General features: G+C 38.7%; 1 protein-coding gene across 1 annotated transcript; it reads right to left on the reverse strand.

Annotated features, from left to right (window-relative positions):
* Nucleotides 1–13026: 13026 nt before the first annotated feature.
* On the reverse strand, nt 13027–15104 carry LOC121482548 (polyadenylate-binding protein 1-like 2; the record flags this gene model as incomplete). Its single annotated transcript, XM_041740429.1, has 1 exon — nt 13027–15104. A coding segment is annotated over one exon (582 nt), but the record flags the coding sequence as incomplete, so codon positions are not given.
* Nucleotides 15105–15106: the final 2 nt, after the last annotated feature.

The raw sequence follows: 15106 nt of genomic DNA on the forward strand, positions 1-15106 counted from the left end.
CTTACATCTAAAGAAACTGGAGAAAGAAAATAAAATAAAGCCAAAACCAAGCAGAAGAAGAGAAATAATAAATATTAGAGGAGAATGCAATGAAATAGAGACCAAAAGTACGGTAGAACAGATCAATGAAACCAGTAGCTGGTTCTTTGAAAGAATTAATAGGATAGATAAACCCCTAGCCAAGCTTACTAAAAAAAGAGAAAAGACTTAAATCAATAAAACCATGAACAAAAGAGGAGATATCACTACCAATACCAAGGAAATACAAATGATTTTAAAAACGTATTATGAGCAACTATATGCCAAAAAATTATGCAATCTGGAAGAAATGGATGCATTCCTGGAAACCTACAAATTACCGAAAGTGAAACAGAAAGAAATAGAAAACCTGAACAGGCTAATATCCAGGGAGGAAATTGAAGCAGTTACCAAAAACCTCCCAAGAAACAAAAGTCCAGGGCCAGATGGCTTCCCAGGGGAATTCTACCAAACATTTATAGAAGAAATAATCCTATTCTACTAAAGCTGTTTCAAAGGCTAAAATGGAAGGCATACTTCCAATCTTATTCTATGAGGCCAGTATTACCTTGATCTCAAAACCAAAGACCTCACCAAAAAAGGAGAATTACAGACCAATATCCCTGATGAACGTGAATGCAAAAATTCTCACCAGGATACTAGTAAACAGGATCCAACAATACATTAAAAGGATTATTCACCATGACCAAGTTGGACTTATCCCTGTGATTCAAGGATGGTTCAACATTCGTAAAACAATCATCCTGATAGATCACATCAATAAAAGAAAAGACAAGAACCATGTGATATTTTCAATAGATGCAGAGACAGCATTCGACAAAATACAGCCTTCATTTCTGATTAAAATTCTTCAAATCATAAGGATGGACAGAACATATCTCAATATGATAAAAGTCATCTATGAAAAGCCCACAGCAATTATCATTCTCAATGGAGAAAAACTCAGAGCTTTATCCATAAGGTCAGGAACACAGCATGGATGTCCACTATCACCACTGCTGTTCAACATAGTAATAGAAGTAATAGCCTCAGGAATCAGACAACAAAATAAATAAAAGACATTCAAATTGGCAAAGAAGAATCAAACTCTCCCTCTTTGCAGATGACATGATGCTATATGTAGAAAACCCAAAAGTCTCCACCCCAAAATTGCTAGAACTCATACAGCAATTCAGCAATGTTGCGGGATATAAAATCAATGCAAATAAATCAGTTGCATTAATATACACTAACAATGAGACTGAACAAAGAGTAATTAAGGAATCAATCCCATTTACAATTACACCAAAAACCATTAGATACCCAGTAATAAGTCTAACCAAAGAGGTAAAGAGGAGGAGGGGCAAGATGGTGGGAGGAGGGGCAAGATGGCAGAAGAGTAGGGTCCCCAAATCACCTGTCCCCACCAAATTACCTAGATAACCTTCAAATCATCCTGAAAACCTACGAATTCGGCCTGAGATTTAAAGAGAGAACAGCTGAAACGCTACAGTGAGAAGAGTTCATGCTTCTATCAAGGTAGGAAGACGGGGAAAAAGAATTAAAGAAACAAAAGGCATCCAACGGGGAGGAGCCCTGCGAGGAGCCCGGGTTAAGGCCGGGGCGAGTGTCCCCAGGGCAAGAGAGCCCCGTCCCGGAGAAGCAGGGGCTGCACCAACCTTCCCGGGCGGAAAGGCACTCGCAGGGAGTTGGAGCAGGACCCAGGAGGGCGGGGATGCCCTCAGGCTCCCTGGGACACTAACAGACACCTGCGTAGCGTGCAGGAGAGTGCGCCGAACTCCCTCAGGGCTGCAGTGCGCACGGCTGGACCCGGAGCAGCTCCGAGGGGCTCGGGCGGGGGCTCCGCAGCTCCGGGAGCAGCTCGGAGGGGTTCGGGCGGAGGCTCCGCAGAGGGGGCTGCACGGCCGGGAGTGCGAATCCAACAGCGCAGACCAGGAGCACAGGGCGCCGGGACACAGCCCAAGATCCGGCCTCCCCCGGGACAGGCAGAGGCCGGGAGGGCCCAGGACAGCAAGGACGCTCCTGCCATGAGCTGAGCAGATCAGCGGCCCCGCCCAGGAGCCTCCAGGCCCTGTAGGCGGAGAGCTCTGGAGTTACTGTGGGGGCTGAATCCAGGGCTCCAGAGCTGGCCGCAGCCACTGGGGTTGTTCCTCCTGGGGCCTCACGGGGTAAACAACCCCCACTGAGCCCTGCACCAGGCAGGGGGCAGAGCAGCTCCCCCAAGTGCTAACACCTGAAAATCAGCACAACAGGCCCCTCCCCCAGAAGACCAGCTAGACGGCCAAGTTCCAGGGGAAGTCAAGGGACTTAAAGTGTACAGAATCAGAAGATACTCCCCCGTGTGTGTGTGTTTTTTTTCTTTTTGATTTCTGATTCCTTCCCCCACGCTTTTTTTCACCTTTCTTTCTTTTTCTTTCTCTTTTTCTTATCTTTTTTCCCTTTTTTTCTTCCTTTTTTCTTTTTTCTTTTCAAACAAACAAAAAACAACCCATAAGATCCAAATTCCATGAAAAGCAACAATATTTATCAGGAATGAGGGAGAAATAAAGATATTTTCAAACAAAGGAAAACTAAGAGAATTTGTTACTTATAAATCTATCCTTAAAGACAGACTAAAAGGAAGTTCTCCTTATAAAAGGAAATTCTTATGAAAGAAACCTTGGAATTTCACATCACAATTAATGAAAACAGAATGTATGGAAAATATGCGACCATCCTACTGTTGAGTTTCTTAAATCACAACTGATTTTTTTGTATATTTTTTTATTGGAGTTCAATTTGCCAACATATGGTGCTCATCCTGTCAAGTGCCCCCTGATTTTTGAAGTAAAAATTATAAATGCCATCCGATCTGATAGGCAATATACATAAAGGAAATACTTAATTATATTTTAAAAATAGGGAAGATACAGAAATCTAAATGGAAAGAAGTTTACTATTACATGTCACTTGAAGTGGTAAAACACTAATGCTAGTATACTGTGATAAGTTTTATATATATATGTATACACGTATATATGTATATAAATTATATATATTACATATATTATAAAAATGATATCTTTACATTATATAATATGTATACAATATGTTATATGTATATAAATGCATTCATATTTATAATATCTAAATAATACATATTATACATATGTGTATATATTATATAATATATATTATATATATTATAGTAATGGCAACTGCTAGGAAAACTATATAAGACTATATACTAAAGAAGAAAAGCAAATTGTAAGTAAATCAAAATGGAATCCTAAAAATGTTTGAGTAACTCACAGGAAGGCAAGAAAAGTGTAGTACTAGGGAAAATGAGAACCAGAGGAAATTAACAAAAAACGCAGTTAAATGACAGATTTAACTACTAATGTATCATCAATTACCTTAAATTCAAATATTCTAAATGCAGTAACTTAAAGACAGAGATCCATAGAGCAGATTAAAAATAAAAATGATCCAATTATATGCTTCCTATAAGAAATTCATTGCAGGTTTGATAACATTGGCCCCTTAAAATCGAAAGGATGGAAAAATGTATACCATGCAACATTAATTTTTAAAAAGCCGTGTTTATGTTGATAATCAGAAAATGTGGACTTCAGAACAAAGAAAATTACTAGACAAAAAGGGATTTCTGATTCATCAGGAAGAGAAAATGTGTAAGCATCAAACAGCAAAGCTGCAAAATACATGAAGCATAAACTGATAGAAACAAAAGGATAAATAGATAAAATAAAATAAAATAAAATAAAATAAAATAAAATAAAATAAAATTAACCATTCACTTAAAAAATCAGTGATGCTTGGGTGGTTCAGTGGCTGAGCATCTGTCCTTGGTTCAGGTCATGATCTAAGGATCCTAGGATTGAGTCCCCACAGGAAGCCTACTTCTCCCTCTCCCAGTATTTCTGCCTCTGTCTGTGTATCTCATGAATAAATAAATACAATCTTTTTTAAAAATCAGTCTCTGTTGTGATAGGATTTTCACTGTTTGATCAACTAATACAATAAGAATAATATTTAACTTTGACAAAAACATATCCGGTAACATTCATTTTAAAAAACCTATTGTATATGTGATTGATTTTGATCCTTATAAAGACCCCTTTAGGTACTACTATTATTTCATTTTACAGTTGGAGAAGGTTATGTTTCAGAAAGGACATGTCCAAGATCATAGGGAGTCATTGAAAATAATATATATAAAATTTCTGTAAGATACCAAAAAGAAAAGTAAAAGTAATGACCTTTTAATAATTTTCTATAATTGAGTCACCCAGGTACCCCTTGCCCATTTTTTTAAAAATTGGAATGTTTGCTCTCTTATTTTTGAGTCTTAAGAGTTCTTTGAATATTTTCTATGGTGACAATGATTAAGACCTACTCTTTTGTGGAATATAAGGAACAAAACAGATGAACATAGGGGAAGGGAAGGAAAATAAGTTGAAAACAGAGAAGGAGGCAAACTATAAGAGACTTTAACTATAGGAAACAAACAGGATTGCTGGAGGGGAGGTGGGTGGGGAGATGAGGTAATTGAGTGATGGGCATTAAGGAGGGCACTTGAAGTAATGAGCACTGGGTGTCATAAGCAACTGATGAATCACTAAATTCTACCTCTAAAACTAATAATACAGTATATGTTAATTAAATTTAAATTAAAAAATTTAAAGGATCTACTCTTTCTGCAAGTTTTGAGTGTACAATATAGTATTATTAATTATATTTTCTATGTTGTACATTAGATTCCCTAAGTGAAATTTTTTATCCCTTGACCAATATCTCCCATTTTCCCCATACTGTCACTTCTTTTCCATCTCCATTCTACTGTTTGTCCTTTTATACTATTTTGTTTTGTTCTTAGATTCCACATTTAAGTGAGATCATATGGTATTTGTCTTCCTCTGCCTGTCTTTATCTACTAAGTAGCATAATGTCGTCTAGATTCTTGAAAATGACAGAATTTGTTTTATGGATCAATAATATTCCACTGTGTGTATGTATTTTTTTCTTAATTTATTCATCCATTGATGTACACTTAATTTGTTTCCCTATCAAGGCTATTGTGAATAATGCTGTTTCCAACATGGGAGTGTAGATATTTCTTTGAGATACTGATTCTCTTTTCTTTCTTTTCTTTTCTTTTCTTTTCTTTTCTTTTCTTTTCTTTTCTTTTTTCTTTCTTTCTTTCTTTCTTTCTTTCTTTCTTTCTTTCTTTCTTTCTTCTTTCTCTTTCTTTCTTTCTTTCTTTCTTTCTTTCTTTCTTTCTTTCTTTCTTTCTTTCCAGAAGAGGAATTGGTGGATCATGTAGTAGTTACATTTTAATTTTTTTAGGTACCTCCATACTGTTTCCCATAATGGCTGTGCCACTTTACATTCCTTATACATAACAATGTATAAGGGTTTCCTTTTCTTCATATCCTTGCCAACACTTGGTATCTCTTGTCTTTTTGATAATAGTTATCTTAACAGGTTTGAGATAATATCTTACTGTGACCTTGATTTCCATTTGCCTAAAGATTGGTGCTGTTGAGCACATTTTCATGTACCTGTTAGCCATTTCAATATCTCCTTTGGAAAATATCTATTCAGCTCCTTTGCCCATTTTAAAAATAAACTTATTTTATTATATTGAGATGTATGAATCCCTCATATATTTTACAAATTAACTCATCATATATATTGTTTGCAAATATTTTCTTCCATTCCATAGGTTGCCCTTTCACTCTTTTGATGGTTTTCTTTGCTAGGCAGAAGCTCTCTAGTTTGATATATAGTCCCAGTTGTCTATATTTGCTTTGGTTGCCTGTTCCTTTGGTGTTATATCAAAAAATCAGTGCCAAGATCAAGTCCCTTCAGTTTTTTCCCAGGAGTTTTATGTTTCCAGTCTTAATTTAAGTTAATTTTTAAACAGTGTAAGATAGGAGTTCAATTTCATTCTTTTGCATGTGGATATCCAATTTTCCAACACTATTTATTGAAGATGCTATCTTTTCCTCATTATGTGTCTTTGGTGCTTTTTTCAAATATTAGTTGATTGAATATTTGTGAGTTTATCTGCAGGCTCTCTATTATCTCTTTGATTCTTTCTTCTGCTTTGTCAAGTCTGCTGTTGAAGCTGTCTGTTGAATTCTTTAGTTCAGTCACTATAGTCTTCAGCTTTAGTATTTCTGTTTTTTTTTTTTCCTGGCAGTATCTATTTCTTTGTTGAATTGATTTTGTTCATACACTGTTTTCCTAATTTCATGTAGATGTCTGTATGTTCTTGTTGTTGTTGTTTTTTTAAGATTTTATTTATTTATTTTAGAGAGAGAGAACAAGTGGTGGGGAGGGGCAGAGGGAGAGACAGAGAAGTGAAGCAGACTCTCCACTGAGCTCAATTCCTGGACCAGGTGATCATGACACAAACTGAAGGCAGATGCCTAACCAATTGAGCCATCCAGGTGCCCCATTCACTGAAATTTTGAGAGGATTATTCTGAATTTTCTGTCAGTTTATACATAGATTTCCACTTATGTAAGGTAAGTTATTGAAGTTTTATTAATTTCCTTTGGTAGTGTGATAACTACTCAACTCTTTGTGATTCTTGATTCCTTGCATTAATAGCTACTTATTCAAGTAAACTATCTTCTCTTCAATACTTAACAAGTTTGCTTCAGCAAGGAAGGACCTTCACAAGTCAGCTCAGGTTGTGGTATTATATAGATCAGCTGGTAGCATCTGTGGGCAGGCAAAGATTGTCTTTGGGGTGTCTAGTTGGGTGAGGCTACTGCCCATGCCCCATGGTCAGATGGGGCCACTAGGTGGGCTCTGCAATCACCTCTTGTCAGGTGAGGTTGCAGCCTATGTTCACAAGCAAGGTGGTGCCACTAGTTGTGCTCTGCAATTGGGCAAGGTTGTTGACCTGGCTTCACAATCTCTTCTGGTGACATGAGATATTGGGCTGTGCTTCTACGCCAGTAGGTGATGTGGACTGGACTCCATGTTTAGTTGGGGACACAGGCAGGGCTTCACAGTCAGAAGAGGTCATTGGCTGTGCTCTGCTGTTTTTGGACAAGGTCCCTGTTTGGTCAATCTGGTCAAAAGGGGCTTCCAGCTGCATTATGAAGTTTGGACTGGAGACTGAAAAATTCATTATGGTTGGATGGGTTTTTTTTTCAAAGGGGAACAATATTTATTTGCCACAATCTTTTCTTGCATTCCCCTGGGGGAGTGGCAGGAGATCTTGAGTCTGCCAGCCTACTTCACTTTTTCTTGGGCTCCTTACAAGCCACCACATACCTCTGGGCCACATTGAGGGGAGGGGAGTAACCATCTGCATAGGAGGTGTCTTCAAACAGGACTGAATAGTCATCCTGGGGCCATTGTGGGGGCGTGTGGATCAGGGCACGGTAGAAGCAGGTGGTCTGAGGATACAGGGCCAGCACGAGCTGCTCCTTCTGAAATAAGGCTTCGGGGTCTGTCTCTGGGTTGGCTTTCCACTGGGGCAGAGGGATCATGCGCCGCCGGCTCAGGGTATGTCTCTCTTTGCCTTCAAAGCCTTCAAGCCCTCAGTAGATGGTTCTGTTAGCTATGCTCTGCTTTTGGGCAGGGTCACTGGCTGGGCTGCATGTCTAAGCAAGGCCATAGGCTGGGTTCAGGAATCAGGCAGGGGTATAGGTTGGGCTCAGCAGTATAACGGGCTGAGTTCTGAGCTTATCCAGGGTTACTGTTCAGGCTCTCTGGTTATGTGGGGTGAGAGGCTATGCTTAACAGTTAAGTAGAGCTTAACTCCCTGGCTTGGCTCCCTGCCTAAGTGGGGCTGTAAGTGTTCTTACACTTACATAGCTGCTAGTGTTCTCTGTCCAAGTTTCCTGGGATATGACTGGAAGCTCTCACCAGCAGTTGAGAAAGGTTGCGAATTTGCTTCCTAGCCTGGGTGGAGCAGGAGAACAGGCTCCATAATGGGTATAGCCATTGGGGAACCTACATCCAGCATAACTGCCAACTGAGTTCCCTAGTCAGACAAGGCCACCAGCTTAGCTCTGCAAATGGGCAGAGCCACTGGCTGGGATCTCAGCTCTGGCACTCATTTCTGGGCAGAAATGTAGTTTCCCAAGGTCTGAGCACCGAATACTGTAAGCCTTACTCTTCTGTCTCTTCTGATCCTCAGTGGTTGAGCCCCACAATTCTCCTAGTGGTCCAAATGAAATAAGAACCAAGTGGGCTTCCTGGGAAGCATCCCATAACACTGGGGAAACTGGCTGTTCACTTTTGGTTCGACTTTTCCCACTGAAGAAACTATAGGCCCAGGGAGCCCTCTCAGTGTGCTCTGTTCCAACCTGGGGTGAGTGGGGGAGATGCTGTCAGAGTATAGCCCCTCTTCTTACATTTCTAATGTGGTCCTTCTTGGTCTCTGTGGTCCAGAGGGTCCTTCAGCCTGACTCTCAGTATTTGGGATTTCCTTAATGATGTCTTATCAATGGATGAATGCTAGTTGGTCTTCTTTATAAGTAGAATGAAAGATGGAAACAACCTACATCATTATCTTGATGATATCATTATCTCATTTTAAAAGATGTGTTTTACTAAATAAAATCTTTAAGGAAAGGCACTGGGTTGCTCAGTTGGTTGAGTGTCTGACTCTTGGCTTCAGCTCAAGTCCTGATCTCATTGGTTGTGGGATCAAGCCCCATGTCAGGCTCTGCATTTGGCTGGAAGTCGGCTTGAGGATTTTCTCCCTCTGCCCCCCACCCCCACCCACTCTCTTTCTCTCTCTCAAAAATAAATAGATAAATCTTTAAAAAACTCTTTTTTTTTTTAAAAAAACTCTTTAAGGGAAATGTATTTAAATATATATTTGTTAAAATGTGCTTACATATGCATAAGGAAAAGGGATTTGAAGGCATTAAAAAACACATGGATAGTCATGCCTTTTTCCTTATAGTTTAATAGTTAGAGTACAAACTATGAATCTATACTACATAGGTTCAAGTTCTAGCTGTCTGAATTGCTACCTGTATGACTTTAGGCTGTTACTTAACCTCTCTGTGCCTCAGTTACTTCATTGGTAAAATGGAAAAGAAATCTAATACTATATGCAACACAGAGGTTGTGAGGATGAAATGAGTAGGTACATGGGAAGCACTTAAAATAATTCCTGACACAAATTAAGTACTATATAAAATCATTATATTTTGACTCAAACAATTTTTTTATTTTTAATTTTTTTATTTATTTATGATAGTCATACAGAGAGAAAGAGAGAGAGGCAGAGACACAGGCAGAGGGAGAAGCAGGCTCCATGCGCCGGGAGCCCGATGTGGGATTCGATCCCGGGTCTCCAGGATCGCGCCCTGGGCCAAAGGCAGGCGCCAAACCGCTGCGCCACCCAGGGATCCCAATTTTTTTATTTTTAAATATAAATAGAAGAATGATTTTCTTTTTGAAACATCTTTTTTCTATTTTTTAAAAAGAATTACAAGTGACAGTATTGCAGAACAATGGGTGAAATTGTAAGCTGGGAATGGATTATTTAGGGTTAATATAGAAATGATCTCATAGTCTGTGATAGTGTGATTTATTTTGTGATTAGACTTCTAATAAATGTATGATAAATACTCTTGAATGTGTATGAAGGTATAACTGCAACAATAGTCTTCCCGAAGGCTTTATTTTAACATGACAAAACTGGAAACAAAAATCCACTAATTAAGTCAACTGGTTACAAAAATGATTGCCTAGAGATACCATAATATACTATATTGCTACCATAAATAATACTGTGTGATATTGACATGAATATATGTTAATGTGGCTTTTAGTAAAAAAGTTATTGGATTATATTTATGAGTATGTACACATAGGGGTATGCATCTATGTCTATGCATATATAAAAGTATGAAAGGTTATACAGCCAAATTTTACATGTGTTTTTATGCAGTGATAAGATTATGGCTGTATTCCATGTTATTTGCTCTGTTTTTTTTTTAATTTTTTTAAATTTTTTATTTATTTATGATAGTCACAGAGAGAGAGAGAGAGAGGCAGAGACATAGGCAGAGGGAGAAGCAGGCTCCATGCACCGGGAGCCTGATGTGGGATTCGATCCCGGGTCTCCAGGATCACGCCCTGGGCCAAAGGCAAGCGCCAAACCACTGCGCCACCCAGGGATCCCTTATTTGCTCTGTTTAACAATGCATAATGTTTTTTTCTTAGGATTTGTATCCTTAGCAAGCAGAAATACAAAGAAAAATGTTATTACAAGCAAAATCAAAAAAATATGTATTCTATTTTCTCCACTGAAAACATAGCTAAGCTTAATATAAATTCTAATACCCAGTTCAAAGCCCTATGCAAAGAACTAGGTACACATTTATATTGGAAATAACAATAATAGTGTAAGTTGACAACTTTGTAAGTGGAAATTTGACGATATGGTCTAAAAAATGGTCTACACTTTTTTCTGCTTTTTGTCCCTTCTAGACATGTTTGCTACAGAAACAATTATGGACTGTAAATCTAGGTAAAAGGTAGTGAATGTAGTGGCTGAAATTAAAAGAGAATTGGGAACATAGAAAATATCTAACAATGTAGGAAGGAATGAGTTCATCCATATACACAATAGATATCCAAAGACCATTTTAAATGATGTGAAAAATAAATATAAAAATATTTCCAAGGCTAATTTGCTCTTGAATATTTTGTTTCAAACAAAGAGAAAAATTGACAGAGAGAGAGAGAGAGAGACAAATCAAGAAAGAGACTCTTTTTTTTTTTTTGAGACTCTTAATTATAGAGAATAAACTTGATGGTTACTAAAGGAGGGGAGATAGAAGGATGAGTGAAAAAAAGAAAAAATGCAAATTATGATTTGATATATATAAATATATTAATTACAATTATAATTATTTACATATTATATAATGCAATATTATATATGTTTATGTATACATAAAATTATTGTTTTCTTTATATTATCAGTGCTTTTATTTTCCCTATCAATATAATGTGATGTTTATTTTTTATTTTTATTTTTTGCAATGTGATTTTTAAAAAATATTTTATTTATTTATTCATGAGAGACACAGACGGAGAGAGAGGCAGAGAGACACAGGCTGATGGAGAAGCAGGCTCCATGCAGGGAGCCCGACGTGGAACTGGATCCCGGGTCTCCAGGATCTGGCCTTGGGCTGAAGGCGGCACTAAACTGCTGAGCCACCTGGGCCGTCCTGCAATGTGATTTTTAAATGAATTTATATTCCTTGGTTAAGAAGCAAAAAAATAGTTTTTAAAAATTGAAAAAGGAAAACAAAAAAATGAGGTATGTATTTTTAATAGCATTATATCCACAAAGTTTATAATACCCAGGGAGGAACTTGTGCAAGAAAATGGGCATTCTTCCAACATATCAGTGGAAGAATAAATTGGTATATGCAGTCCAACTGATGGCCCAGTTAAAAATTTTTTAAAGACCTCTACTTTTCGGGATGCCTGGGTGGCTCAGTGGTTGAGTGTCTGATCCTGGGATCATGCCCTGAGCCGAAGGCAGACGCTCAACCACTGAGCCACCCAGGCTTCCCAAGAGCTCTACTTTTCAATTCCACTTCTATGTTTTTTATAAAAGTACAATAATTCTGCAGTAAAACTACCACAGATTTGGGCTCAACGGGGAAAATTTAGAAAATGTATTAAATCCCAAAGTAAGGAAACATTTTAAAAGAAATTCTGATCCACCCAAACAATGATAGTGGGTTATGGAAGAATATTGGACAGCCAAAAATATTTTAGTTATATTTGCAATATATTGTAAAAATCGAAAGAATACATTCAGTGTGATCTTATATTTAAATATTATGGATAAATAGGCAAAAATTCTCTCTTAAAAGAAGGTGTTGTATATATTTAATGTGTATTTTTTTCAAGCAATACATCTATAAGATGAAATAATAAAACAAAAATGCACAAGCTTAACCAATTTTTCATAACTTAAAAAATGCTAACTGAAGAAGATGAGCCAGGAAATATACATTTTCTGACACAATTAATGGACATAAACTTTATGAAGAAGCATTTGGCAATGGACTGGCAATGTATATAAGGCAATTAAATCTCTGCATGTGTCACAAATATTCACCTAAAAATGTGTTACTTGTGGAGTTAATCTTACTAGGGAAAAACTAGAACAATTTAAACATATGAAGGGACTGAATTTTAGAAATAGTAGCTCAACCATATAATGGAACATAAAGTAAAAACAAAGTTAAAGGATAATTTTTAATAATTTGGAAAGATGATATGAAAGACCAATTATAGTGAAAGTATTCCATAATGAAACAATACATATTACATTTTTGAAGGTATTATCTATGTACATGTTTCATGTGTTCCAAAGTTTTTTTCTCAAGGGGTAGAATTAAGAATGATTTTTACTTTCTGCATACTCAATTTTTTAAAGTTTCTATTATGATACCATGTTATTTGTATAAAAATAAATGTGTAAGGTAGATAAAAACAAAAAAAGGAACAGTACCCCTGATAAAATATTGGAAAACTACAGAAATAACTGCAATAGCTAGCCTAAACAACTGTCAAGGTTTCCATTCTCTCACATTATTTGTGTACTTAGGGTAAGTTGATACCATTTTTGTGGATAGTCATTTAAAAAGAAACTCCCCAAAAGAGAAGAAAAAGATTTCAAACCTTCCATGTTTGAAATTTGCTCTCACCAATGTTTGTTCAGAAAATAATATTCAATGTAAGCAAGGCTTGTGTACTATGTATAATTAGCAGCTAGGGTTTGGATTAGAAAACTAGATGTTCACAACCAAATGTGCAACAATGAGAAAGCTGTGAAATATACCCCCATATCTATATCTAAACATGTATAGAGATGAATACCTATATCTATCTATTCCTCTATCAAGCCCCACCGCTGGAACACTAAAAGAGTCACAAAACTATTATAAAAGAATATTTAATGACATGAAAGGAACTTCAAGAATATCTATACATCTATATCTATCTATAATATATATTCATGTATGAAAAAGCAGATATTGAAACAGTATATACATTAAAATTCACATATATATCACATGAAAAATACTGGGCAAGTGCATATGAAAATGATTTAGGAATGTATGCGTGTTGATTAGGATTGATTACCAGGAATATTAAATTTCTTCTGTTAACTTGTCTGCTTTGTTATTTTTGTCTGCAATGAAGCTGAATGATTTTTCTGACAATGGGGAAAAGGGCAGCAAGTGGGCACAGGGAAAGAGCATTTACAACCCCAAACAGGGAAGTGCCATTTGCAGCCCATCGAGCTGGCCAAGACACGCACATGCACGCACCCACGCGTGCACACACAGACGCGCACACACATCAATTACAGTGACCAGGAGACTATGCAGGGGAAATGGACACACTTGTTTTACTAGCTGTGCTGGCTGGCATGAACGCAAATCAGTACAATGCTTATGAAGGGGCCATTTGGCAACACACAGGAAAAGTCTTTAAAATATCCTATTGTGGATCCTGCAAGTCGACAATTAAGAAGACCATCCGGTAGGCTAGTGAAGATTTGGCTTGACAAGGAAGGATTCATTCATCAGAGTATGCAATGTTGGGTTTAAACACAAGGAAAGAACTGGGCACCAACTGAATGTCCAATAATGCGGGATTGATTACAGAAATGTTAAAGATCCATCTATACAGTCTGCAGGCACTGAAGATGACATTTCTGAAGCCTGTTGAATAGCATGGAAAGAAGTTCAATGGGTTGATTTTTGTTTGGTTTTAGTTTCTGAAGAAGCAGGTTAAGAAACACCACACATAGGAACCATTCTATAACGGTGTGTTAAAAGGGAAGGTGGGGTGGGAGTGAGGAAGGGAGGGAGAGAGAAGGAGAGAAGAGAGTCTGGAAAAACAGCACACCAAGAAGTGGCTGTCTCTGGGTAGTAAGATCACTGGGAACAATTACTCTCTTGGCTTTCCCTCATCTGATCTCCTTTTCCTTTCTGATGTTTCTACCATGAAATTGTGTCACCTGTGTAGTGAAGGAAGCAAGCATGAAGGCGCTTTTTAAACCAAACCACAAGGAGAAGAGGCAGCCTGTAATCTATCAAGTGGCACAGATTAGCAAGATTATTCGCAACGCCCTTGGTGGGGGGGGGGAGGGGGAGGGGAAAGCAGAAGAGAGGAAGAGGGGAGGAGGTGGAGGAGGAAGAGGGTAGGAAAGGTGAGAGGGAGAGAGGGAGAAGGAGAGAGGGAGGGAGAGGAAGGGGGGGAGAGATCGAGGGAAAGGAAGGAGGGAGGGGGGTGAGAGGAGAGAGAGAGAGAGAGAGAGAGAGAGAGAGAGAGAGAGAGAGACCTGCACTCCCAGTACAATACAATACACTGCTGGTGGGTTAGGGGGGCAAAGAGGGTGGTTGTAAACCGGGTGGGAGCCAAGGTTTGGCTCTGCTGGCTGGCTCGTCCCTGGCATGTCTTCATCGCAAGGTGGCCTCCTCATCGGTGTCTTCCTCGAAATCTTTGACGTCAGCACTGGTGGACTGCCTGGCCCAGGCTCCCCTTTCGGCCTCTCGTTCTTTATGCGACTTGAATCTCCCAACGAAAATTTTGCGGTAGTTCAGGAACATGCCATTCATCGCATCAATGGCCCGCTCTGCGGACTCCTGCTTCTGGAAGTGCACAAACCCGTAGCCCTTGGGCCCCTTTTCGTCGCAGGCCACTTTGCAGGACAGGATGTTGCCAAACGCCGAGAAGATGTTGTACAGCGCCTTGTTGTCGATGGTCTTGCCCAGGTTCTTGATGAAGACGTTGCCCACCCCACTCCTGCGGAGCGAGGGGTCCCGCTGGGACCACATGATGCGCACGGGCCTGCCCTTGATCACATCAAAGTTCAGGGTTTCCAGGGCCCGCTTGGCATCCACCGGTTGCTGGTAGTTGACGTACGCGTAGCCCAACGAGCGGCGGGTGATCTTGTCCCTGCAAATGCGGATGGACAGGATGGGCCCGGCCGGGCTGAACTTCTCATACAGCATTGCCTCTGTCACTTCAGGATGCAGGTCGC

The sequence above is a fragment of the Vulpes lagopus genome, chromosome X (genome assembly GCF_018345385.1).
Source record: "Vulpes lagopus strain Blue_001 chromosome X, ASM1834538v1, whole genome shotgun sequence".
In the NCBI taxonomy this organism is placed as follows: domain Eukaryota; kingdom Metazoa; phylum Chordata; class Mammalia; order Carnivora; family Canidae; genus Vulpes; species Vulpes lagopus.